This window comes from Callorhinus ursinus, unplaced genomic scaffold (genome assembly GCF_003265705.2).
Source record: "Callorhinus ursinus isolate GAN/ISIS: 27379988/994484 unplaced genomic scaffold, GSC_fseal_2.0 scaffold14, whole genome shotgun sequence".
NCBI lineage: Eukaryota > Metazoa > Chordata > Mammalia > Carnivora > Otariidae > Callorhinus > Callorhinus ursinus.
In genome coordinates this window covers 26,351,546-26,376,217 of record NW_027397076.1, presented here as the reverse complement: position 1 = coordinate 26,376,217, position 24,672 = coordinate 26,351,546, and the positions used below count along the sequence as shown (strand labels likewise).

Genomic DNA, 24,672 nt, shown 5'->3' with positions numbered 1-24,672 from the left:
AAGTCAGATGCCCAGGCCTGGTTGAATTCAATATATGTGTGTTATCAAGACAATGTAACTGTGTGAGGAACAATACTGGAATGAAATGAAACACCCTGTGCAGTCATATACAACATTAAATTAAATTAGTAACTGTTGCAAATAAGTAGTTCATCTGATGATCCAGCATGTCTTATTTAAATTCTTCAATTCGTTCATTTTTCCTTTTTTGTAAAATTAAAAAACCCTTTGCTCATAGTGTGATATTTTATTTTCTTTCTGACTTTGTGTTTTATTGTGTGTATTTAATAAGATGCTCATTTATTTTAAGTATATATTATTTATTCATTTTTTTTTAATAACCATTTTAGTGCCTGAAGGACCACCACAAAACTGCATAACAGGCAACATTACAGGGAAGTCCTTTTCAATTTCATGGGACCCACCTACTGTAGTAACAGGGAAATTTAGTTACAGAGTTGAATTATATGGACCATCAGGTAAGTCTCAATCAGTTTTGTGTTTACCTTTTGGAGTAAGAATTATGCAAAATATGATAGTATTATCAAACGCCTTAAAAATACCATGCTCTTTTTTTTTTTTTATAAGATCCTACAATTGAAGCAGATAGTAGAAAAGCAATAAGGGAGGTGAGACTCTTTGGACTTTTTGTTTAAAATCATAAATAAATATACGGGTGGCAAAACATTGTCCATGTTCCGTATTTACCTGAGGAGAAGCTGAAAGAATGAGATGACTCCTGAGAAGAAAAGTGTTAGAGCACATACGTGTCTTCAGATGTTTGAACAGGTGGACCTTGACCTACCTAATTGCAAATATATTTCTGAAGAACAATGGACTTCAGTTAGATCAAATCTCTGCTTAGAACAATGAATGCATTTCTAATAATTGGAGCTCTCTAAAAATAATATAGGCAACTTCATAATGTAGCAAGTTCTCCATCCTTGTGAGTAAGCAGGACCTGGACATCCCCTTGCCAGATATTTTGAGGGGTTCAAACATTATTGCTGGATGTCAATTAAGTAAACTCTAAAATTCTTTCCTAATCTGAGATCCTATGGTTCTATGAAAAAAAAATCAGCCAGAAGAGTAGAGAGTGATTGGGTCACGGAAGTTGAGTATGGGGCTAGGCAAAATTTGGGGCTCCTTTTAGGTGTTGTATTGAATAAAGTGATATCAATCAAAGTGGATTTGTGTTTTTCTCCAGCTCCCTTCAACAAGAGGAGGGCAGTGGAATGGAAGGCTTACGTAAATGTAGTGATTATAATTGACAGTGCCATTGAGGCTGGATAAGGAGTGGAAACCGAGTGGTGAGGGACCAAACCAAGCAGAATAAAATAGTTCATAATAAGATCAACAGATTAGAGATCCCAATGAACTTAAAGAATTGTTGCTTCAGGGTTCTAGAATAAGTGAACAGGAGATAAGAAGGAATAGTCAGAGTTTCACAAAATTGAGGTCATGGAAGATTCGCAGTTACTGGTAATAATGATGTCTATGGGAGTGGCTGAGATAGGGTGGTGGATTAGATTATTTGAGGAGAGCTGGGAGTGTTTTAAGGATCAAGTCTAGGGATCCTGAAATCACCACAAATTAAGATGGTAGCACTGAAGACAGTGACATTGAAGCAGGCACTAAATCATCCAGAATGAGGGTGAGTGACCATGGGCCTAGAAGATCAATTACAGCAACAAGGAGGACTGGTGGAAGCCATCCATGACATGAGATTGAAAGCTGTGAGCTTTTGTAAGGAAGGAGGTGGGTTGGAACACATACTATACCCGAAGGCCTCATCACTTGATGACAGTGGGAAAAATTAGATCATTTGGGGTGGCCGCAGGGAACAGAAGCCGTGTTTTTTTGGGGGAGAGCCAGGTTTCAGCTACAGCAAAGAAAGAAAGAAGTATTCAGAGGTAAAGTTGAGGATTAAAAGAATTTTGATGATGGACTATTTAAGGAGTTTTGCTCAGAAGCTGAACTACAAATATTTTCTGAATATGTCTTTTTATAGAAGATAATGAAAATATTTAGCATTTTAATTAACTAAATTTATGTATAAAATACTGTCACTATTTTAATATTAGCCAAAATCTAATGTTTTCTTTTTAAAAAATGTCAAAAAATAACGTGGTAATGGGATAGGGCTTTATGATTTAATAAATTATTTTGAATACTAGAAGATTTTCATGTTGTTTCCATTGTTTTAATTAACCTGATATCAATGTACCACTAAGGTAAATGTTTGAAACTTGTAATAATTGTAATTATAATGTTTTAAAATTGTAATAACAAACATTAATTGCTATTCTTGGCTCTCTACTTAAATGTGAGAATGATTGCATGCCTAATGAGAAAATAATCTGTGGTATCTTTTGGTTTCTGCAGGTCGGATTTTGGATAATAGCACGAAAGACCTGAAGTTTGCATTCACTAACCTAACACCATTTACGGTGTATGATGTATATGTTGCAGCTGAGACCAGTGCAGGCATTGGACCCAAATCAAATATTTCAGTATTCACGCCTCCAGAAGGTTAGAACATCTTCTTCAGTTTGTTCATAAGATATTTTACTCTGCTTGTGGATTTTATTGCATTGATTAGACATTATATTAGAACCTATTTGGTTTATATTTATTTAATTCATGCTATTTCCTTATCAGATTACTACCTAATGCATTCCGAACATGTGTTCCTCAGAACATTAAACCCAGCAGCATGCTTGATAGAGGAACTGGAGATCAAGCAAGATTAGAAAGTACTACATGTAGTATCAGTCTGTTTGTGACTCACAGTGAAGACTGGCAAAACCTCATGAGGTCAAAGGAAACAAACACATTTAACATCGTTTGACACACATTGTTCAATGTAGAATAGATTTTTCTCACTCCATGATGTTTAGGCGAATCCATATATCCCCAATGCCTCTAACAAAATATGTTTGTAAACAAAAGGGTATTTTAAGCAAGTGAGGATTCCTAGAGGGTGCATAATACAAATTTACCAGCACATCCCAAAATAATTAAAACAATAGCTCTCCTAAAGAAAGTTTTTGTTTGCATGTATTAAACATCACAGTTATAGATGTTTGAAAAATGTTCCCTCATTGTCTCACTGCATATTTTTCTGGCCCACATCAAACTTGCTAAAATGTCTTCATTTTTACTTAGGGATTGCAATTATTTGAGAAGATCACAATTTTATTATAAGTACATTAACATTTGGAAAAGTTTCCAGATTTTGTGTGATAGCTAGCATACAGTAACTTGTAAATTAAATACACACATGTGTGCAAGTGCACACATGCACATACAACTGCATACGTTCATCAGAGAAATCACTCAAGTATTTGACCATTAGAGGGCAGCAACTATTAGGGAATTTTGTAGTCCCCGTCAAAAAAAAACCGTGGTAATACTTTGCTGTTTAAAGAATGAAAAAATTATGTTTTATATCAATTTCAAATGAAAATGCTGATGTGTATATGATTTCAAACACAGATTAAGGAAGAGATGTATACTTACAAGCAAAAATATTCTCATTTTTTTCATATTAATATTTTTCCATTGTATTTCTGTCAGACGAATCTTAGCTTTGCATGTCTTTTCCGTTACACCTTAAATCTCCCCTTCACCTAATAAATGCTCTTAAGCATTTCTTAGAAAGCTAGACAGCCTTTATGAATGGCTACCAAAAACAGCAGAGTGACCTGGCCCTCATCAGATTAGAGTCCTTGAGTTTGATTTTAATAGCATTTTCTCAAACAACTTGATTGACCAACTAATTTTTATTCTTATGTTATACAGTTAAATAAATACAGAATTTTTGTCTTCCTTAAAATCAAGCCAGTTTTGGGCGCCTGGGTGGCTCAGTTGGTTAAGCAACTGCCTTCGGCTCAGGTCATGATCCTGGAGTCCCGGGATCGGGTCCCACATGGGGCTCCCTGCTCGGCAGGGAGTCTGCTCCTCCCTCTGACCCTCTCCCCTCTCATACTCTCTCTCTCTATCTCATTCTCTCTCTCAAATAAATAAATAAAATCTTTAAAAAAAATTAAAAAAAATAAAATCAAGCCAGTTTTGCCACCCCTAAACTGAATCTGCCATCTGAGATTATTGTTTTATTGTCATTATTCTATTATTCAAATATCTAGCATTTGACAAAAATAGGGAAATAGGTAATATATTGCCACATATGATGTCATGCTCTTGATTTTGGACATTATTTAAAGAGTTCATCCCCCTTTACTTTTGCATTTTTCTTTATTCACAAAATAATAAATAAAATTTTAAGGACGTTGTTCAATATATTTCACATGGCTTATTTTTCTCACAAAATTAATTTGAACAAATGACTCTCTTTGCCTTATGTAATAAGCAACTTATCCTGAGTTTTATCTTACTACCCTCCTGACCATATCCAGGTTGCTCTCAGGGGGTTCCATTGGCAGCAGGTGGGCTCCACTAAGGGCAGAAATGGCATGGTCCTTATCTCTGCATGCCAACCTTCCTCCATGGAGTTCTCTTGGGGTAGTTCAGACTTAGGAAGGGCTTCAGTGAAATGCTCTGGCAAATGCAGTAGCTTTTCAACTTCTGATAACACTAATTAGTCCTAGTCCTGCTAATTAAAACTTTGCAATAGGGGATCTTTAAACTATATGAGAACAATCTAATAATGTACTAGAAGTATATACTTTCAGTTAAAATTGAGATCTTAATTTTAGACTATTCTTTTTCATTTATTAATACAGCAAGGTTCTTTGTATTCTAATTAAGGCTACCCAATTTATTTTCTTCTCCGTATTTAAAAGTAGACTATAGTCTATTCAAAACTACACTAGGACCAATTTTTAAATTAATGTTCTTTTAAAACAACTGGTGTTCTTTTTTATTAAATTTTATTTTATTATGTTATGTTAGAACAACTGGTGTTCTAACAAATCTACAGATATTCATAGAAAAATCTTGAATTGACCTCTTATCGACAGTGTTATATGCTACTATGGTAATACAGGGCTGATTTCATTAACACTAAGGATGTTATGGTCCATAGCCTACTTTGATCATCACTGAAAATCAACATCATGTTGTTATGGCAGTATTCCTATACATTTCATAAGATTCCCATGTATGCGTTAATATTTTACTGAACAGATTTCCACATAGGTATGAAGAAGAGATGGTTTTGGAAAACAATGATAATTTAATAATTTCCAGTGTTACAAAGTGTCATGGAGCTGCCTATCGTAAAATGAGACAGTGCTATTGTATATAACATAGGCACCAGCATTTCCTTATTATTTGCATGGGGGGTTAAACAAATCTTAAGTAAAACTTTGTTACTTCAATATCCCCTAATAACTTTTCTGTCACTAGTATCAAATATCTCATAAGAAGGTTAACATAATTTCTTAAAAGCAGAGTATTGAAATCCATATTTATTCTTCCATAAACAGACTATGGAAGTGAAGACTTTTGTCCTTCAACTTGCTACTTTCTGCAAATAGAAAAATCTTTTGTAGGGAAATCACTGAGAGACTCAACTTTTCAGGGTTCTCAATGACTTTTGTCAATAGATTTTTTTCAAAATTAATTTAATTTAATTAAAATTTAATAAATTAGGGATGCCTGGGTGGCTCAGTTGGTTAAGCATCTGCCTTCAGCTCAGGTCATGATCCCAGAGTCCTGGGATCAAGTCCCACATCGGGCTCTTTGCTCAGTAGGGAGCCTCTTCTCCCTCTGCCTGCTGCTTCCTCTGCTTGTGCTCTCTCTCTCCGACAAATAAAATCTTTAAAAAAATTTAATACATTAGTTTAATTTGCTAGACAATGGCAAAATTTATTTTATTTTATTTTTAAAAAGATTTATTTACTTGAGAGAGAGAGAGAGAGAGAGCCAGGGAAGGGGCAGAGGGAGAGAGAGAGAACCATAAGCAGACTCCCCGCTGAGCACAGAGCCTAACACAGGGCTCGATCTCACAACCCTGAGATCATGGCCCTGAGTTTGGGACCTGAGCCGAAACCAAGGGTCATATGCTCAACCAACTGAGCCATCCAGGCACGCTACATAATGGCAAAATTTATTTTAATGTATTTTTTTTTGCCCCAGTACCATTTGTTTCCATTTTATTTTTTCTAATACTTTTTCATTTGAAAGCTTAAAATCATTTGGAACATTATTTATCCTTTATATGTCTATTCTGTTTCTCATTTATTAATAAAATTTATAGATGTATTGACTTGAGAATGATTCTTAGGTAATCCCTGTGGACAACACCTCAGAATTGATGCTGAGCCATGAATAATTGCCTTGTGTATTTGATTTTCTTTAGTTAATTTGGTATCGATATTAAAGGAGTTTGATTTAATCCATACTTCTCTGGTTTCCTCATAAGAATTTGTGGTGTAACAGATCAAGTATCTTTCTAAGGACAAGAACAAGGACAAATGGAGTCGTTTCCTTTATCCCTCAAGCTTTTTTTCTTTCATTGAAAAAAAAGAGAGAGATATCTTTACAGTTGTTCTTATACAGGTTTGGGATACATTTTTAGCGTAATATAGAACCACTTAATCTTTACTTGAACTGTAATTTAAAAAGGCATTGTGACATAGAGCAATACTTACTAAGTTATATTGGAAATCTTGTAAATTAGAAGATTTATTCTTCTCTTCGATTAAATAAGGGACAGTAGAAAAATATATATATACACACACACACATATACACACCTTTTTTTTTCTTTTTTGCTGTACTGGGTAGTTTTTGGTATTCCACTAGTGTGTTATATCAAATAGAAGTGACACTTTACTTGTTTTTTTGGTAGGCAGCGTTTCCTTACCTGTTAATCTGATCAACGTAGTCATTAAATTTGTTTCTTCAATTGAGGTTCTACACAAGTTCAAATTAAATGGAAAAATGCCAGATCTCTTCCATGAATTATGTTATACAATACTGGCCAAGGCTTTGTTTACATAGGAACTCTAAAATAAAATGTAGAAGAAAGGTGGAATGGGAGCTTTACTATTTAAATGGCTGTGTTATTTTCATAATACACAGTTGATTGGAAAGTTGCTCTGCCTTTGAAAATATGTGTGTTGGTAAATATGATAAAAACATAAGGACAAATACATGTTAGGGACAATATATATTTTATATATACTTATACAAGAGGTAACCTGTGCAAAAGGTTTTTATCTATCTTTTTTCTCACTCAATCCTCAAGTGCCTAGAATAATGACCAAAAGATGAGGGCTCAGTCTGCTGAATTATGGAGTGAATCAACAAGTATGGGGTCCTAGTCTAGGACTCTTCCTCCACCCTTCAAAGGTCAAACAGTTTTTCCTTCAGATTAGAAATTCTGTGTGGAGAGATCAATCTAAAGAGTTATCCTTCTATATAAAGAAATGTTGTAATATTTTTAGAAAAGGAGATTTAAAGAATTAGCAAGTTACAGTTGTACTTTCATGTTTATATCCCAATTTTGAGCACAGGTGTTACTACGTGCTGGACATGAAAATCTTGGCTGCAGTAGGAATGAAAATCTTAGGCAAGAATGACTCATTCATTCATCTAGCCATTAACTATTTAAAAACATTTAGAAATATTTGTATTGTTACAGTATTGAGGGGGCTTTTTAAGTGGTTACTTCATAGAGACAAAGAAAAAAACTCAGTCTATGGAATGAGAACTCCATACAGTTTCCTATATGGTTAAGGTAAACATAATTATGTTAAGTAATTTTAAATAATATTTACAAGAGTTGTGACATTAATTTTCAATTCCTTTCTGTTATCTTAAAAGGGAAAAGGGTCCTTCTCTATTTATATTATATCCCTAAAGTGCCTCTGTTCTAAATGATATGAAATAGCTTAGGGAAATGAATTTGATGTTTTATTACATCTTGATCATAAGTAGTTATATTATTTTCTTTCTTGAGAATTTCATTCAAGGTTGCTTATGGTAACCTTGCATAGTGATAAGAATAATATAATTTTACCCATTTTATAGATTAGCAAACCTAGGGGAGGGGTTAATTGGCTATTCATAATCACACTAGCTATAAACAAAAAGTAGACAAAAGCCCAGGGCATGTTTATCCTTAATCCATTATTACCACTCCTGTGGTACTGGGAGGTTTACTGAATGTCACTCTTGGTCACTTTCTAACTAGAATTTATGTAAGTACTTGGTGCTTTATTGTAAACCAGTTGTTAGTTTGTTTCTGCTTCTCTTTATTATTGAAAAAAGTAAAGATACCTGAAATTAGAGACTCACATAATTCATTTGTAAAATCAGCAGACCAAAATCAATCAACTCTTCAAGCAATCTCATGTCATAAATTGAATGACAACCGAGTTGAATTTACCAACTACATTTCATTTCATACAAAGTCTTCTGGATATTATTTTTTGATATGTTGTTATAATTTTATAAAGCTTTCAAGGTTTCTACTGGGCATTAATCATCCCTAAACAGCTTTCTCTGGGAAGTTATTTTGATTAATGAATTTGTTTCAAACAAATATTATGACATTTTGATTTGAGGAAATTACTCCATGTTATCCTCTTTCTTATTTACATTTTTGAGAACAATCTGTAGAAACTTAACTTTATCTATATATTTAAAGAATCTTATACATATTTAATTGTTAATAAATAGTAAATCGTTTTAGTCTAATAGACTTTCTTACAAATCTTAAATGGTGAGTTAAGCATTTAGGGAATTTTTAAAATTTAAAAATATACTTTTAAATTCTTCCCTCCTTCATTTTTTTTTTAGTTCCAGGTGCAATATTTGATTTACAACTTGCAGAAGTAGAAGCTACACAAATAAGAATTACTTGGAAGAAACCACAACAACCAAATGGAATCATTAACCAATACCGAATCAAAGTTCTAGTTTCAGAGACAGGAGTAATTCTGGAAAATACTTTGCTCACAGGAAAAGATGAGGTATTCACTTTCATTTCACATTGTGTTGAGCCTTTTCTCCTTGATTTTGGCCCTGATAACTTGGAGGACTTTCCAGCATTCAAACATAAAATATTTCACAAGCATCATGGTACAAAGTGAAGTAAATTTGGGCTATGTTGATAATCTAGCTAGGTCATATTTCATTTTAGAACATACATTATTAGTTAAATGCTATTATTCTTTTTCAGCATATAAAAATGTTAATTGAACAATTAAGCAGAACTAAAGGTGCTTCCATAAGTGAATATTATTATGGTAATTCAGTTAATGAATTGTTTAGAAACTCCTGTTATGATTTAAACACTCCTTCTAGGCTTGCTTGCAATTTGGAACAGTTGCCAGTGAGGCACAGTATTTAGTAGTGGTAGTTGGTAGATGACTTGTCCTGTTCAGTCTTTGGGAGCTATTTTTTTCAGAGCTACCTCATTTTAACAAAGAACGAGGGTATGTTTGATTAAAGAAAGCAAATGGTGGCACCTGGGTGGCTCAGTTCGTTAAATGTCTGACTCTTGGTTTTGGCTCAGGTCATGATCTCAAAGTTGTGAGGGCGAGCCCATGTCCCTTTCCCTGCAACGAGGGAGTCTGCTTGAGGTTCTCTCTCTCCCTCTCCCCCTGCCCCTCCACCTGCTCTCTCTCTCTCTCTCAAATAAATAAATCTTAAAAATAAAAAAGAAAGCAACTGGCTAAATAATGGAGGTTAAGTCATTCATAGATATAAAAGGACAATGTGTTTGCCTCTATTCACAATGGAAGTCTTATTTTTTCCCCTTGGTTTCTATTAGAAGTACAGGCCACACTGGTTTCCCTTTCCCTTTCCTGCCAGCAGACTAGTCACATCCAAGTATGGGTACAAAAATCACATGTGAATCCAATCACAGGCCTTGCAAGAGCTACCTGATGGCTATTCATCAATTGGCTTTTACTGTTTTGGTCCAGAATCACTGCTTTTTCTAGCTGTGCTATTATTTTTCCCCATACATATTGTCCACTCTATTTCTAGTCTCTGCTTTCTTCCACTTCTTGTACATACTTGAAAATTGATGTTACTATGTATTTAATGCACTCTGGCTGCCCAGGATTTATGACTCCAAATTATTCACCATCTCCAGCGCAGGATTAAAATTCAATCCTATGTTTACTCCTTTTCTGTGTGTAAAAGATGTGAGTTATGCTTTCTCTTGATACTCTAGTTGACAACTCAGGCAAAGGGCAAAAGCTTAAACCTTTGCTCCAGCTGAGATGGTCTTAAATTAGATAGTTAGCTGTTCTGGGACTAGGTGACAGATCTCCCACTTCTGTTGATGACATCTGTTGAATGTCCAGACACACCTGTTTTTCTCTTGAAGCTAAGATGTTCTAGAAAGACTTCTTTGCGATTCTGCCTCTGTCTATGTGGCTTGTAATCCCTGTGATACACTGAAGAGAACATGAGCTTTGGGGTCATATAAATATAGGTTTATATCCTGGTCACTTAATGGGCTCTACAGTAGAGAATTGAGAACATGGACCTAGGACACAGAATGCTTGGGTTTTAAACCTTGGTTTTGCCATTATGGTTGGTTTAACCTTAGGAAAGTTGGCCTGACCTCTCCCAGTTTCTCTCTTCAGTTTCCTCTTCTCAAAGATAGAGATTATAAGAGTCCCTATAACAAAGGGTATTAATGAGGATTTAATGGGTTAATGTCCATAAAAGAGTTTAGAACAGTATGTGGTAAGTGCTATGCTAAATTGTTGTGACCTGTTGTGATTATTAATCATGGCATTAGAACTTTCACCCTGATTGACATATATTATTAGTTTCTTTATCCTCCCTCAATAAAAGGACACATTACGTCTCCTTATTTCTATGATGGTATCTTTCTTTATTAGATCAGGCCTATTATTGATATTTCTGTTTTACCATGAGACTGATGTTTGGGTTCATCTTTCAGGAAGTTGATCTGGGGAGAGAGATATGGCAGAGGCTCTAAATCCAAATGGACTTGGTCCTAGCCTTGGCTCTGCCATTTACTAGCTCTATAACCTTGGACAAGTCAACTTTCGGAGACTTGGTACCCTCATTTTTAAAGCAGGACTTATATACCCACCTTACAGGGTGAGGAGTAGGGGAGATAATAGATAAAACCTCTGGTTTAGTGTATTCATTTATTACCCTTCATCTTGTCCTTGATACTGGATAAGGAGCCTTACCTTTCATTCACTCTTCTACTTCTCAAAGTATGGCCTCCGCACCGTTTCACAAGAATTATCTAAGTTCTTGAAATATTATTAGAAGTCACCAGTGACCTCCTAAGTGTCAAATAATGTGGTAATATATTTTTAAGTGTCCCCATCTTCATTGTCTCCTACAGAATCCATTTTTCTGCTCTCCCACTTTCCAGCTTTTGAGTATTTTCTGCCTCATGCTTCCTCCACTTTCATATGCTATGACTTGTAAAACTTTGGTCTTGTAAAATGAAAATTGAAACAGCTAGTTCTCCTGTCATTTTCTAACTCCTCCATTATAAAGGTGCTCCAGACAGTTCTGTTTTCAACCGCCTTCTTACACTTTCTTTCAATGATCACACAATTTCAATCACAGCTTCCTACCTGAATGATCCCTTTGCCTTGCTTTCTACTCTGGTCTTTCTCTGACACTCTATTCCTAATGGCAACCATTTGTAGGGAGGTTCTCTCAGGGTTTATCACATCTGAACTCATTTTCCCTCGTAAAACAAAACAAAAATCCTTTTTGGGATAATGGCCTGGTTCATGACCAGAAGGAGGAGACAAAGCTGGGATTCAGCTTGGAACAGATACTGGACAGAGATCAGGGGATGGCGATGGAGACCTGTGAAGGTTTTCACAGGACACACAAGAAGAAAGCCCGTCTAGACAATTAATAGTTTCAGTTATGAAGAACAAAATCTCGAAAGAGACTAATTTGAAGCCTAGATACCAAACAACTAGTTTCAGAATTCCTTTATTTCTTGGACTGGGCACAGCACAGCTTTCTGACCTGAAGGTCATTGTCTAAGCACTGAGAAGGTCCTTATGGTGCTTTTACATGCCTGACATTTCTCTTTTCAGATTATGGCATTGTTATTCTTTCTGTCATAAAGGCTCAGAACCATGGGGTTACCTCTGACTTGGGTTATACTTAGCATTCAATAGTCATTCAATATTAAGCCAATTATTTTTAACTCCAAGGGGTGATTCATACATCTATATTTCATTCCTGTGTCCCCACTGCAGCTCAGGATTGCATAGTTTCTTGCCTGGACTATTATCTTTCTGCCTTAGTTTTCCATTGTTGTATAACAATTTGCCACAAACTCAAGACAACTCATATTAACTTATTATCTCATAGTTTCTGTGGGTCAGAGATCCACACAGCTTAGATGAATTCTCTACTTAGGGTCTCGTAATGCTGCAATCAAGGGCAGACTGTGTTGTGTTCTCGTCTGGTGGCTTAACTAGGAAGAAGCCATTTCCAGACTCAGAGTTTCAGCAGATTTAACTTCCTATTGACTGTAAAACTTAGGGCCTCAGCTTTTTGACTGGAGACTAGCCTTAGTCCCAGCTCACAGAGGCCTCCACAGGAGAATTGTCACAAGGATTTTCCCAACATGGTCAGTTATCTATTTATTTATTTATTTATTTATTTTATTTTTATTTTTAAATTTAATTTTATTATATTAGTCCCCATACAGTACATCATTAGTTTTTGATGTAGTGTTCCATGATTCATTGTTTTTGTATAACACCCAGTGCTCCATGCAGTATGTGCCCTCCTGAATACCCATCACCAGGCTAACCCATCCCCCCACCCCCCTCCCAACATGGTCATTTAGTTCATCATGCCAGCAAGGGGAATCTATATGGTATAATGTAATCATAAGAATGACATCCTCTCGGGGAGACAAACCATGAGAGATGATGGACTCTGAAAAATAAACTGAGGGTTCTAGAGGGGAGGGGGGGAGGGGGATGGGTTAGCCTGGTGATGGGTATTGAGGAGGGCACGTACTGCATGGAGCACTGGGTGTTATGAACAAACAATGAATCATGGAACACTGCACCAAAAACTAATGATGTAATATATGGTGATTAACATAACAATAAAAAAATTAAAAAAAAAAGAATGACATCCTCTCACCTTTTCCTTATTTCATTGGTTAGATGCAAATCATAGTTCCCACACAACAGGAGGGGGTTATACAAATGCATGAATAGCAGGAGGTAGGAATAATAGGGGGGCCACATGAGAGACTGTCCACCACACACTCCCAGCCCACTATTTTATATTTCACACATATATTAGAATAATCCTTCCAGATTTAAGTATATCATTTATACTTCCCTCTAATGAGAAGTAACTAAATAAGAATTGAGAACAGATGGGGAAGGTATATATCTATTTAAGAAATCTAACTCCTTAGTATCATTGCAGAAAGTCAATCACCCTTATTGAAATATTTTTTCCAGGGCCTTTTATGGTTTGTTTATTTCTTAATAAAAAGGGGTTATTTGAGCATGCTGAAACATGTATAAGATTTCACTTTCAGTATTTAAACAAATACCTGAAAAAATATATTAGAAAACTTAATGTTTGAAGACTTTTATTTCAACTTCCAAATTTATATATGAATTGCATGTATAACATGCCTAATAAATGATTGGGAATCCAGCCTCTGCTAAAATATTTGATCAACTCTGATAGTAGTGTATCTTCTTTATGACCTCCCAGGCATGTATTTATTAAGCAACTACAAAGTTCCAGGCACTCTGTTAGGTCCAGAAAATAGATGAATAAGAAACTACTCTGTTCTTTAATTGTTTGGAACTGAACTATTTGTCTTCTAATGTTTACCAATTTGTCCCATCTCTCTTCTCTAGACCCACATGGTATGAGCTCAGAATTTGGAACCAGGGGAAATGCGTTTTAATCCTACCTCCGCTATGATTAGTTTTGTGAACTTTAACAGATGACTATAAAATGGAGATCTTGATACCTAACTCTTTGGGCTATAATGAAGTGATATCACATGGGTGAAAGTACTTAGCACCATATTTGGCACATAGTTGTTTTAAATGTTATTCTTTGTAGTAGTAACAATACATAGTGATTTATTTTTTTTATCATTTGAAGATGATGGTCACAATTTCCCTAAAGCTTAACATCCTCAGTTTCTTATCAGCTATGGTTTCTGGATCCTTCATATTATTGATTACTCTCCTATGTATATTTTCCAGTTTGTCAATGAGCCTCTTAATCATCTGAACACAATAGTCCATATGTAATTTGATTAGATACAAATTGAGAAGAACTATTTTCTACTTTGATGTTCATTTCTTACTTCTTTCAATGCAAAGAATAAAATTAATTTCTTTGCAAAACTCATTCCATTGAGACTAAAATCTGAAAAACCCTTAATTCATCTCTCCATGGACTGTTCTTAATTTGAATTTCACACTCAGATCTCATCCTGTAGTTGTTCTCCTATTAGAATCCTGGGGCATTTTCTCCCCAAAGACACCATCTTGCTGCCTAGTGTTACAAATTTCTGAGATTCATACAGATACATCTTTTCATCCGATATATTTCACAAATATATCAATATTTGTCATTGGTGAACATGAGAAGAAAGCCAGATAAATGCTTGACCAATTGCTATGGAATGAAGGTGACAGGACTCAAGAGTAGTTTAGAAATGCTTGAGATAAAGTTTACTTTTTTGACCATTAGGAACAGAAAAAGAATTAAGCCTTAAGGGTTTGTCACCCAAAAATATGCAGAAGGAAATAATATCCATTAGGTTTCCAAACATATGCTAATTACAGACTTTTCTTTTTACCACTGCTTAATAACAGAGAGCATAAATCATGTTATAGTTTATAATAAAATATAGAAGCATTTCTTAAGAATAAGTCACTTGTTCCATTAATTCAATCCAGTAGACTTCCAGTGAGTCTAAATTGATAGATGTAATGAGATTTTTTTAAGAAATAAAATCACATTAGCTATAATGAAGGTTATTACACATAGAATCAGGTTGGTTTATACAGATGGATTAGGAATTTAGCTCTGAGGAACTGTAATTCTTTCACATAAATTCCACAGATTCCTGGGTAGCATATGAGAGGCCTTTCATGTTGATGAACTGTGACATTCCCTAAGTCAATTGTGTTCAACCAAGGGAGAGTTTGCTTTCCAGTTGGCAATCACTGGAGACATTTTTCTTTGTCACAACTGAGGAGATGCTTCTCGTGGGTAGGGACCAGGGATGCTGCTAACCTTCCCACAACAAAACATCATCTAACACAGAATTTCAGTAGTGCTGAGTTGAGAGCCCTGGACTCATTCAGTGAGTCTGAAACCTTTAGGGGTTGTGGTGGGCTTCTTTTCTCTTCCATTTCTCTCACGTCCACTTCGGCTCCTTCCAATTACTTTCTTAAGTTCTAGTTCTTTCCCATCATTTTTGCTCTTAAAACATTTTTTTTCTTCCTTTGAAAAACCCAATATCTAATGCCTTTTTAAGAGAGGCAAAGTGTGAGAAATATTCATGGCACAACCCTCTCAGTGATAACAAATAACATTCTGGGTTGTTGTGAAACCAATGTTCAAATCATTGCCCCAGTTAGGGAGGGTCTTTCTAGAATACCAGAATTTGGGAGAAATTCAGAAAGCCAAAATTATTTAGGTCAGCTCTTCTGTTGAAATGGCAGTTTGTCAACAGAGATGCTTAACTTAGTTAATTGATGGGATGCTGTGGCATAACTCTCAATAATTTATCTTACGTGGAGTGTAAAATATCAGGAGATTTAATGCAAAGTTTTAGTTCACGGGGAAATTGTTTGTACTACTTCATTGTACCTTCCGTAGGGCTTTGTACACAGTAGATTCTCAAAGAGCGGCTGATTGATAGTGGAAACAGCTGTGTGTCTCAAGCATAAACTATTGACTGGAATACCAGAGCATCTCTGAATTATGTGTTTGTGATTCATGCCCTCCCTGATTTCCCTGTGGAGGCAGAGCTGAAGTGAGCCTTTGGAAGATAGAAGACCTTTAACTTATCCCATATAGAATTCCCTATCCAGAGTTCTTTATTGCAACAATTTTAGAATAGATCTCATAGGTGTCCCCCTGCTTTTCATCACAATACTCTTCTGGCTAAAGATGTAACAAGATTTAGATAATTTCATTTTATAAATATCATTTGGAGAACTAGAGATTTCCTTGGATCATTTCTCCATTCTTTTATGTCTCAGAAAAGTCAATATTCCAATGACCTATCTTTGTAGATGGTTAAACAAACGGCCTTAAAATTTCTTGCCTTCCTGAAATTTTTCCTGAGAACCTCTTACTTTTTTAAAATACTAAGTATTGATATTATTTAGGAATAAAAACTCTGTTTTTGGCTCTAGGACTAAAGACAACCCCAAAACATGTAAGCTAATTAAAAGATAAGAGTACCAAAAGTTATTTACATAAATAAAACCTTTATTATATATTACAAGTTTTGAGTGTGCGAGAGCATGGAGTTGGGAAGGAATAAAATGATTTTCTTTTTTTAAAAAAAGCATTTTTGTTTTTCTTAAAAGGTGAGTTTTGAAGCAGAACTTGAAAAGGAATGGACCAAAAGCAAGTAGTTCTTGCAATGTCTTTTTTTTTTCAAAATGGTTTTATCTTGGAAAATTTTGAACAGATATGAAAGTAGAGAAGAGAATGTAATAACCCCCTATATGCCCCTCACCTGGATTCAGTAACTAACATCCTGTCATACTGGCATTAGCCATTTTCCGTTGTTACTGTTGCCTTGGACATATTTTAGAATACATTCCAGACTTCCCATTTTGCTCCTATGTGCCTACTTAATAACAAATCTCTAAAACTCATGGACATTTTAATTCATATAATGATTCCATTACCACAACTATCAGAATTACTAATATTGTTTTGGTATCATCTAATATCTAGAACATATTCACATTTTCCTGATTATCTTTGAAGCCTATGTTGGTAGATATGTACTAATTAGAATCCAAAGTTCACACTTTTCATTTGGTTGTTAAGTCTCTTAAGGCAACATTTACTTTGATTAATGTTTAGTCTTATTTCCGAGGTTGAAAACTACACAAAATACCTAATAGTATTTGGCTCAAATACCCTTTCCTCAATCAGTTATGCTTTGTGGGAAGGGGGAAAGGAGAGAGTCGTCTTGTTATCCCAGTAGAAACTCTTCTGCATTTATCTGTAATGTGCCCCTGATATTTTCACTTCAGTATGTGTTACTTTGGTGAACTTGACATGTGTGAAGTACATTATGGGATCTAGGAGCAATCACTTAAAATATTCTTTAGGTCCAGAGACTTGGACAGCCTATTTGAAAGCTATTGCCATGCAGTTTTGTTCATGTCTGTAACTTCACTTGGTCAAAGATAAACTATTATTGATGTATCAAGCAGGCATACAAGCCTCTCACACCTCATATGCAAATGAGAACACACAGAGAAGCAAAACATATTTTAATAAGGCAGTGTGCCTAGAACACTTACTTTTGGGTGTGAATGGTTTTAAAATAGTTTAGTTATGAAACCTCTGTAAGAGGATGTCTAATTTTACAATAATTAACTCAAATCAGAAACAAATATCCCCTTCATCCCACAATACGGTATTGATCTCTTAAGATAATGGAGTGATCAGGATGTGTTAAAATGATGCAGGAATTTAATAGCTCTAGAATGAAATCTGGGAATGTAAAGGAAGACAGTAGTTGTGTAAATAATACTGTCTTTTTAAAAGGTGTGATTCCAAAGTTACTAGTTTTTTAAGCTAAATACTTGAGTGAAGTCATTATTAAGTGTAAGTGTTACAGTCATTGTAAATAGTCTGTTTTTAATTACAGTATATAGATGACCCCATGACTCCAGAAACTGTGAACATAGAAGAGTCAATGGCAGAATTATTTGAGGGTTCAGCAGAGATATCTTCAGACCTCTACTCACTTGCTTCAGCTATATATAACAGTCATGCACATAATAACTTCCCTGTGAGGAACAGAGCTGAAGACCAGCATTCAGCAGTTGGTAGGTACAGTTTTTATGTTCTTTGAAGAGTATTTCAAACCATCAGTACTAGCTAGCACAGATATGAACCTTAGCTTGGAGTTCAACCAAATTATTAATGGTTCATGGGCTGGAGTCAGATTTTTTCTTCAACTGTTGAATAACCTCATGCAGCAAATGGATATGCCACACAGGCAGGAGTTGGCCCCTCCTAACCCATTTGACCTTCCTCCTAGAGAAAGTAGCACCCTAGAGTCTCTGGCCAAGCTGCATAGACAATCAGTTATTACAGTTGCCAAAGCAGGTGTGATGGGGAGGGATTAACATATCTTCAAATCATTTACAGGCCTCACACTCTCTGCAGCTTTTGACTAATAGGTTTTCAAATGTCACTAAAGGTAAATAGGTCAGAAAGTTACAACTCTAGTGCATGGGGTGATAAACAGGTGTAGGTGACCCCAGCGATGTGGTGATGTCATTAGTGTATACACTTGCTTTTCAGGGTCAATGGATCTTACTGTTTCTAAAAGAAGAATGCCATATATAGCAAATTAAAAATAGTTGGTTACATGATGCAGATCTAAATGATCTCTCTGGTCATTCTAAAAGTGAGAAGAATATTTTTTTCATTGCCTTTTTTTCTGATTCAGTAGTTGTCTCATTCCAAATTAAAAGTGTTATGTTATTTTATTGATGCAGAATTAGTCAAAAATATCACATTACATTCGATATATGCTTATTTCATTTACTGATCCATTTTGACCTGTGCAAAGACTGGAGCCAACACTAAAAATTAACAGGCCCACAATTTCTGATACAGATGTTTCCTTGAGTATTTGTCTGGCCTAATTGTTATTTAACATTGTTGGACGCACAGGTTCTTAATAAAAAAAAATTAACATTATTTGAAATCCTTGTTCAGACATATTTACGTGTCAGTTATCCAAGCATGCTTACTTTAAACCCCCAATGGTTTTAATAAAGGTATGGTATTTTTTTAGTCCAAATAAGTCTCCTTTCAATAACATTCACATTACAACACAGCATTGGCTTGTAACATTTTAATTTGATATTATTACCTCATCTTTCATTTCAGAAAAAAATTCCTAGCCAGTCCCTTTCAGAAGGTTGTATTTTCTCAAAACACTAGTCTCATGTTCCAAAATGTATGTATTATTAATTATACATGTTTATTATTTACACATATTTTTATTATTTTGCATAAAAGACACAGAAAAATTAATGACTAATGTGAAATCAAGTTTAAGGTTTCACTCTGTGAGGAAAAATAATTTTGACCATGATTTTTTTAAACTGATTTCAAATAGGAACTACAAGGAATCTGTATATCACCAACATTGCTGCTGAACAGCTGTCTTATGTTATCAGGAGACTTGTACCTTTCACTGAGCACATGATTAGTGTATCTGCTTTCACCATCATGGGAGAAGGACCACCAACGGTTCTCAGTGTGAGGACACGTGAGCAAGGTAAGAATGTATTTCCTTTGAAATAATTACCTACAAATACTGCTCTTACACATTGTAATAGTTTTTCTTTTTGTTCACATTAATTGTTCATTCTTCTTTACAAGTGCCAAGCTCCATTCAAATTATAAACTATAAAAATATTAGTTCTTCATCTATTTTGTTGTATTGGGATCCTCCAGAATATCCCAATGGAAAAATAACTCATTATACCATTTATGCAATGGAACTGGATACAAACAGAGCATTCCAGATGACTACTACAGATAACAGCTTTCTCATAACAGGTAGAACAATCTTTTTTAAAACATTGCTTTTCTAATGAAAATATGCACCTCTTTCTGCCTTAAACACTGCAGGACACGTGCTGCCTCATTTCAGATTTTCTTATGCTGTGCTGCCATGGACATCTTGAAAAATGTGAAGAAATAACTTGATTAAAATGTGTTTTTCTTTATCTATATTTATCTACAAAAAATGAGATCATCAGATCACAAGTATTGTAGGGACATACTTAACCCAGAGAATTTTATATCTGGTACACTGAAGTAAAGTGTTGAAAGCTTGAATGAATGAATGTGAAAATCAGCTGAAGTTACTGAGCTGACATGCTGTTTATGCCAAGTCAACATAGTCCTTGCAGCGTGCCAAAAATTATTTTTCAGTTTCAATGATTACGCTAATATTCAGGAAAGAACTAAAATATCATCAACATGGGAAGGCCCTCATGCCCAAGGAATTTTGGGACAATGAGATTACAAGGAAACTGACTTGGAGAGCCAGTCTCCCAAATAAATTATTTTCACTCATCCTGTGTCAAATGACCCTAATCCATGAATGTTATTTTATGATCTTTAAACAGATTACTGTTGTCATTATAGGGTTAAAGAAATACACAAAATATAAAATAAGAGTGGCTGCCTCAACCCATGTTGGAGAGAGTTCTTTGTCTGAAGAAAATGACATCTTTGTGAGAACTCCAGAAGACGGTAAGAATATCAGGTGCAGTTTAAATAAAGAGAACCAAGTAGTGTTGCATGCTTACTGCTGTCTATCTCATGATCCTTAGTGGCTGAGCAATTAGCATGAAAAAAATACATGTATTTAAAATTTTGTTTTCATCATCCAGAACCAGAATCATCACCTCAAGATATTGAAGTTACTGATGTTACTGCAAGTGAAATAAATTTGAAGTGGTCACCCCCTGAGAAGCCCAATGGGATTATTGTTGCTTATGAAGTGCTGTATAAAAATATGGACACCTTGTTTATGAAGAACACCTCAACCACAAACATAATTTTAAGGGGCTTAAAACCTTACACCCTCTACAACATTTCTGTCAGGTCATATACCAGATTTGGTCATGGCAATCAGTTATCTTCTTTACTCTCTGTAAGGACTTCTGAGACTGGTAAGTTTTTTGTTTGTTGTTTAATAATACATAGTAATGAAGTAAACATGGCTGACAATTGTCATATTGTTTATATTTTAAGTAACCTAAAATCTCTCATTCTTTTTTGTATAACCCAGAAATCTATTTTTTTTTTTTCTGGGAAGGTGTGGGGAAAAGGCTTGCTGTTTCTTAAAGTCTGCTTTACATATATGGGAACTCCAAAATAAAATCAGTGACTTTTTCAAGTGAAAGACCTTGAGAAACCAAGGAATCTTTCAGTGTACCTGTAAAATAACTACATGCTTGCAGATTAGGTAAAAGCAGAACCCACTCATAAGAATAGATTTCTGTCCTCCAATGAGGTATGTATATAGAAAGAGGTGCAGAGTAGGAGCATAGGAAGGGCATGCCTGGTTGAGTCTTATGGAGGAGATAGCATCTGACCTGGATCTTAAAGAATAGGGTAGAGTGGATGTTATTGAATTTGTTGGGTGGGTAGGGAGGGGAATATCATGGAAGCAAAGAATTACACTCTTGTGTTTCAGTTTCAGTGCTACAAGATGATTATAACAAATTTATTGTTATGTTTATAATCATATATTGTAGCATCACTCTTAAGCCAACTCTGTAATTTATGCTGAGAATTAATAACAAAATAGAAAGTTTCTGTTCTATTCCTACTTTGAAAATTAAATATCTATTGACTAGCTACTGGCTGAACAATATGGAATTACTATTCCTATGGGTCATAGTGGCCAAATATCAGCAATTCCATATGGTTCAGCCAGAATGTGAGGCCCTGTCTCTAACCTTGAGGATCTAGGAATCTAGTAAAGCAGTTTATCTTTGAACAGGAGTATCTTCTTGAGACTGGTCACAGAAATTAATAAAATGAGATGACATAAAAGAGCCCATGGAGAATGGCAATTGTAATTGCTGGACTGAGAGAGTAATGAAAGGAATGTTTTATAGCATCAAGAGTTATCCCTTAAAGTGAAATCTAATTGATGTTAAACTGTATATTGGCATGTTCCATTGCTTTAATAGATACTGTTTTTAAAATCAGTATTTTTTAAAGAAAAATATCTCCTCTTTACCTAACCTAGCTTTATTTTACACTGGGTCAAGGGAAAGAAACAAGCATATTTTAAACACCCGCAAAGTGCCGTGGGCTATGCCATTGGCTTTCATGAAAATTACCTCTTTAATTCTAAAATAAAGCATTAAGATATTACTGTCTTCATTGCCTAATGAAAAACAGGTGTGAGAGGTTCACCCTTCAATAAATATTTGCAATATGCCAAGCCCTACTGAGAATATAACACTGTAAATGAAAGTGAATTTCTGCCCTCCTAAAGTTAAAATTAATTGGTAGTTGTTTAATTGCTTAAGGTTACCCAGCTGTTAAGTGATGAAGCTGGACCCGTGACCCAAATGCATCAGACTATAAAGCATATTTCCTTTCACAATATAATCTGTTTCAGAAGCCATCAATAAAGTTGGTAAATTATAGAATATATCTAGGATTTTTTTCTGTTCATTGTTGCAGAGCTCTTTTGCTGCTTGGGCTCTGCACAGCATGAAGAAGGAAAGAAGAACTTTCAAAGTTCCTGTTATATTAAACAATCATCATATTCATGAATGCTTATCAAATACTTATCAATACTTCACTATCAAATACTTCACTACAAATACTTCACTACGGATCACAGCATCAAGAACACCTTAATGATTATCTATAGAATAATCTTTTTTGTTGTTTGCTAATTATTTTTTGACACTAGTCTCTTCAGAAGCAAAACAGACTGAATAATAGGGCATTGTGTTCAATGTCCATACTTCTAATTTCGAACTCTCTGTCTTAAAGTAGGGTACTCTCAACATCTTTGCATTCTTCATCTAGATGAAAATGGTGGACAATGAAATCTACATTACGACTTTTCCCATAATATATGTGCCTATTGAGGCACCAGTTTTAGCTCTTTTTGCAAAAGAGGAAGCTAGAATGTTAAGTAGTCTCAAGGTGTCATTTGAAGAAAGATGTACTCAAGAACAACTATTCCCAAGGCTTCATATTCTTATTAAATAGAATGAATCCATCCTCTACTCTTATTATAAAAAACAAGAGCCCAGTTTTCAATATTGTTTCATGAGAAATTGAGGGATCGGTTAGTAGTGTGTTAATGCTGCTAGCTACAAATAATAAATTATTTGTGCACATGCTTTATTTTGATTGGGGAATCAGAGTTTACTTATGCTTGGGAGTAAAATACTCTTGTGTTCAAGCAAAAAAGATCAATACGAGGTTGATCTCATGGGTGTGTGTGTGTGTGTGTGTGTGTGTGTGTGTATGAATGAAAGAGAGACTGTGTTTATGTGTGTTTTACGTATAGAATTTACAGGTTGCAATCAAACAAGATTAATTCATGTTTTCTCATACTTAGGGTTCAGTAATCATATAAAGAACTTTAAGTTCTCATATAAATTACCTTTTGATGATCTCTGTTTTTCTCTTTCCTCTGTAAGATCTAACTTTCTTTATGGTAAGCCTTTAACAAAATGCCTTGAATATGTCTGATGTGGGGTAATAACCACTAGTGGATAGTAACCTAGATGTTGACCAAAATTTTGTGTAGGGCTCTATAAATTTATTTATATTAATGAATAGCATTTTAAAATTTTTCTACATATCATTATAACTTTGTATGCCAAACAACAATCTTTTGGAATACTCAGGGTAACTTGTCACTTCCTATTTTAGGACCATCATGAACAAACATTTCTTATTTTTATTTTTTAAATAGATTCAGCTTATTCCAACCAATTGTAATAATTTATTTTTTTAACTTTTTTATTATGTTGTATTAATCACCATATATTACATCATTAGTTTTTGATGTAGTGTTCCATGATTCATTGTTTGCGTATAACACCCAGTGCTCCATGCAGTACGTGCCCTCTTTAATACCCATCACCAGGCTAACCCATCCCCCCACCCCCCCTCCCCTCTAGAACCCTCAGTTTGTTTCTCAGAGTCCATAGTCTTTTTATTCATGAGCTATCTATTTTACATAATACTTCTCCAATTGGACACACTGTGTTGGTTCAGAAAACTCTTAAGTCCATCATTGCTCTCCAAAATCAGTAAGTCATTAAGTCTGTCTTATTTTCCCTGAATCCAGCACTGGTTTCCCCCTAAGGATAAATGAATAAAAATGCAAAGGATATCAGCCTGGGGTCAGGGGTGCATATTTATATTCTGACTACTGGTGGTAGGTAGACAACTCCAGAGGGACAACTTTGCTAGTTCCAATGGGAATTTTTCAAAATCAGAAGTCATACTGAGTTATGAAGTTCAAGCGTAGTATTACTGACTCCTTTTTTCTTGCAGTTAAAGAGCTATTCAATTCAATCTTGTTTTGCTTAGCTGTGAATTTCTCTCTTGTTTTTAAATACATTTTATGTCATGTTGGACATATTTATTCATGGCCTGAATATGTTTTTGTGGATTCATATGCATTGTAGGTACAGCAGTAAGACAAAATTCCTCCTGTCCCGGAACTTAACATTTTAGAAGTTTCACAGAAAATAAACCAGTAAAAAGTAATATATGTGACTTTTGTAGTGGTAAATTGTAATAAGAAAAAAAACCAGGGAAAGAAGAGAGAGTTATTGACTAGTAAACAGACTATTGGAGGTAGTGGAATGAGAGAAGCCCTCTCTGAAGAAATTATATTTGCCTAGAGATATTAACAATGTATAAGAGCAAGTTAGATGAG

The 24,672-nt window shown here is 34.9% G+C and overlaps 1 protein-coding gene across 3 annotated transcripts in view; it reads left to right on the top strand.

Annotated features, from left to right (window-relative positions):
- PTPRQ (protein tyrosine phosphatase receptor type Q) overlaps window positions 1–24,672 on the top strand; it is a 219,885-nt gene that overhangs the window by 40,684 nt on the left and 154,529 nt on the right. For all 3 annotated transcript variants that reach the window (XM_073900607.1, XM_073900608.1, XM_073900609.1), the window contains 8 exons: window positions 351–479; window positions 2,386–2,532; window positions 8,772–8,944; window positions 17,854–18,034; window positions 19,342–19,503; window positions 19,608–19,787; window positions 20,382–20,489; window positions 20,630–20,911. In XM_073900607.1, the coding sequence (XP_073756708.1) occupies window positions 351–479; window positions 2,386–2,532; window positions 8,772–8,944; window positions 17,854–18,034; window positions 19,342–19,503; window positions 19,608–19,787; window positions 20,382–20,489; window positions 20,630–20,911 (1,362 nt within the window). The remainder of the gene's footprint in view (window positions 1–350; window positions 480–2,385; window positions 2,533–8,771; window positions 8,945–17,853; window positions 18,035–19,341; window positions 19,504–19,607; window positions 19,788–20,381; window positions 20,490–20,629; window positions 20,912–24,672) is intronic.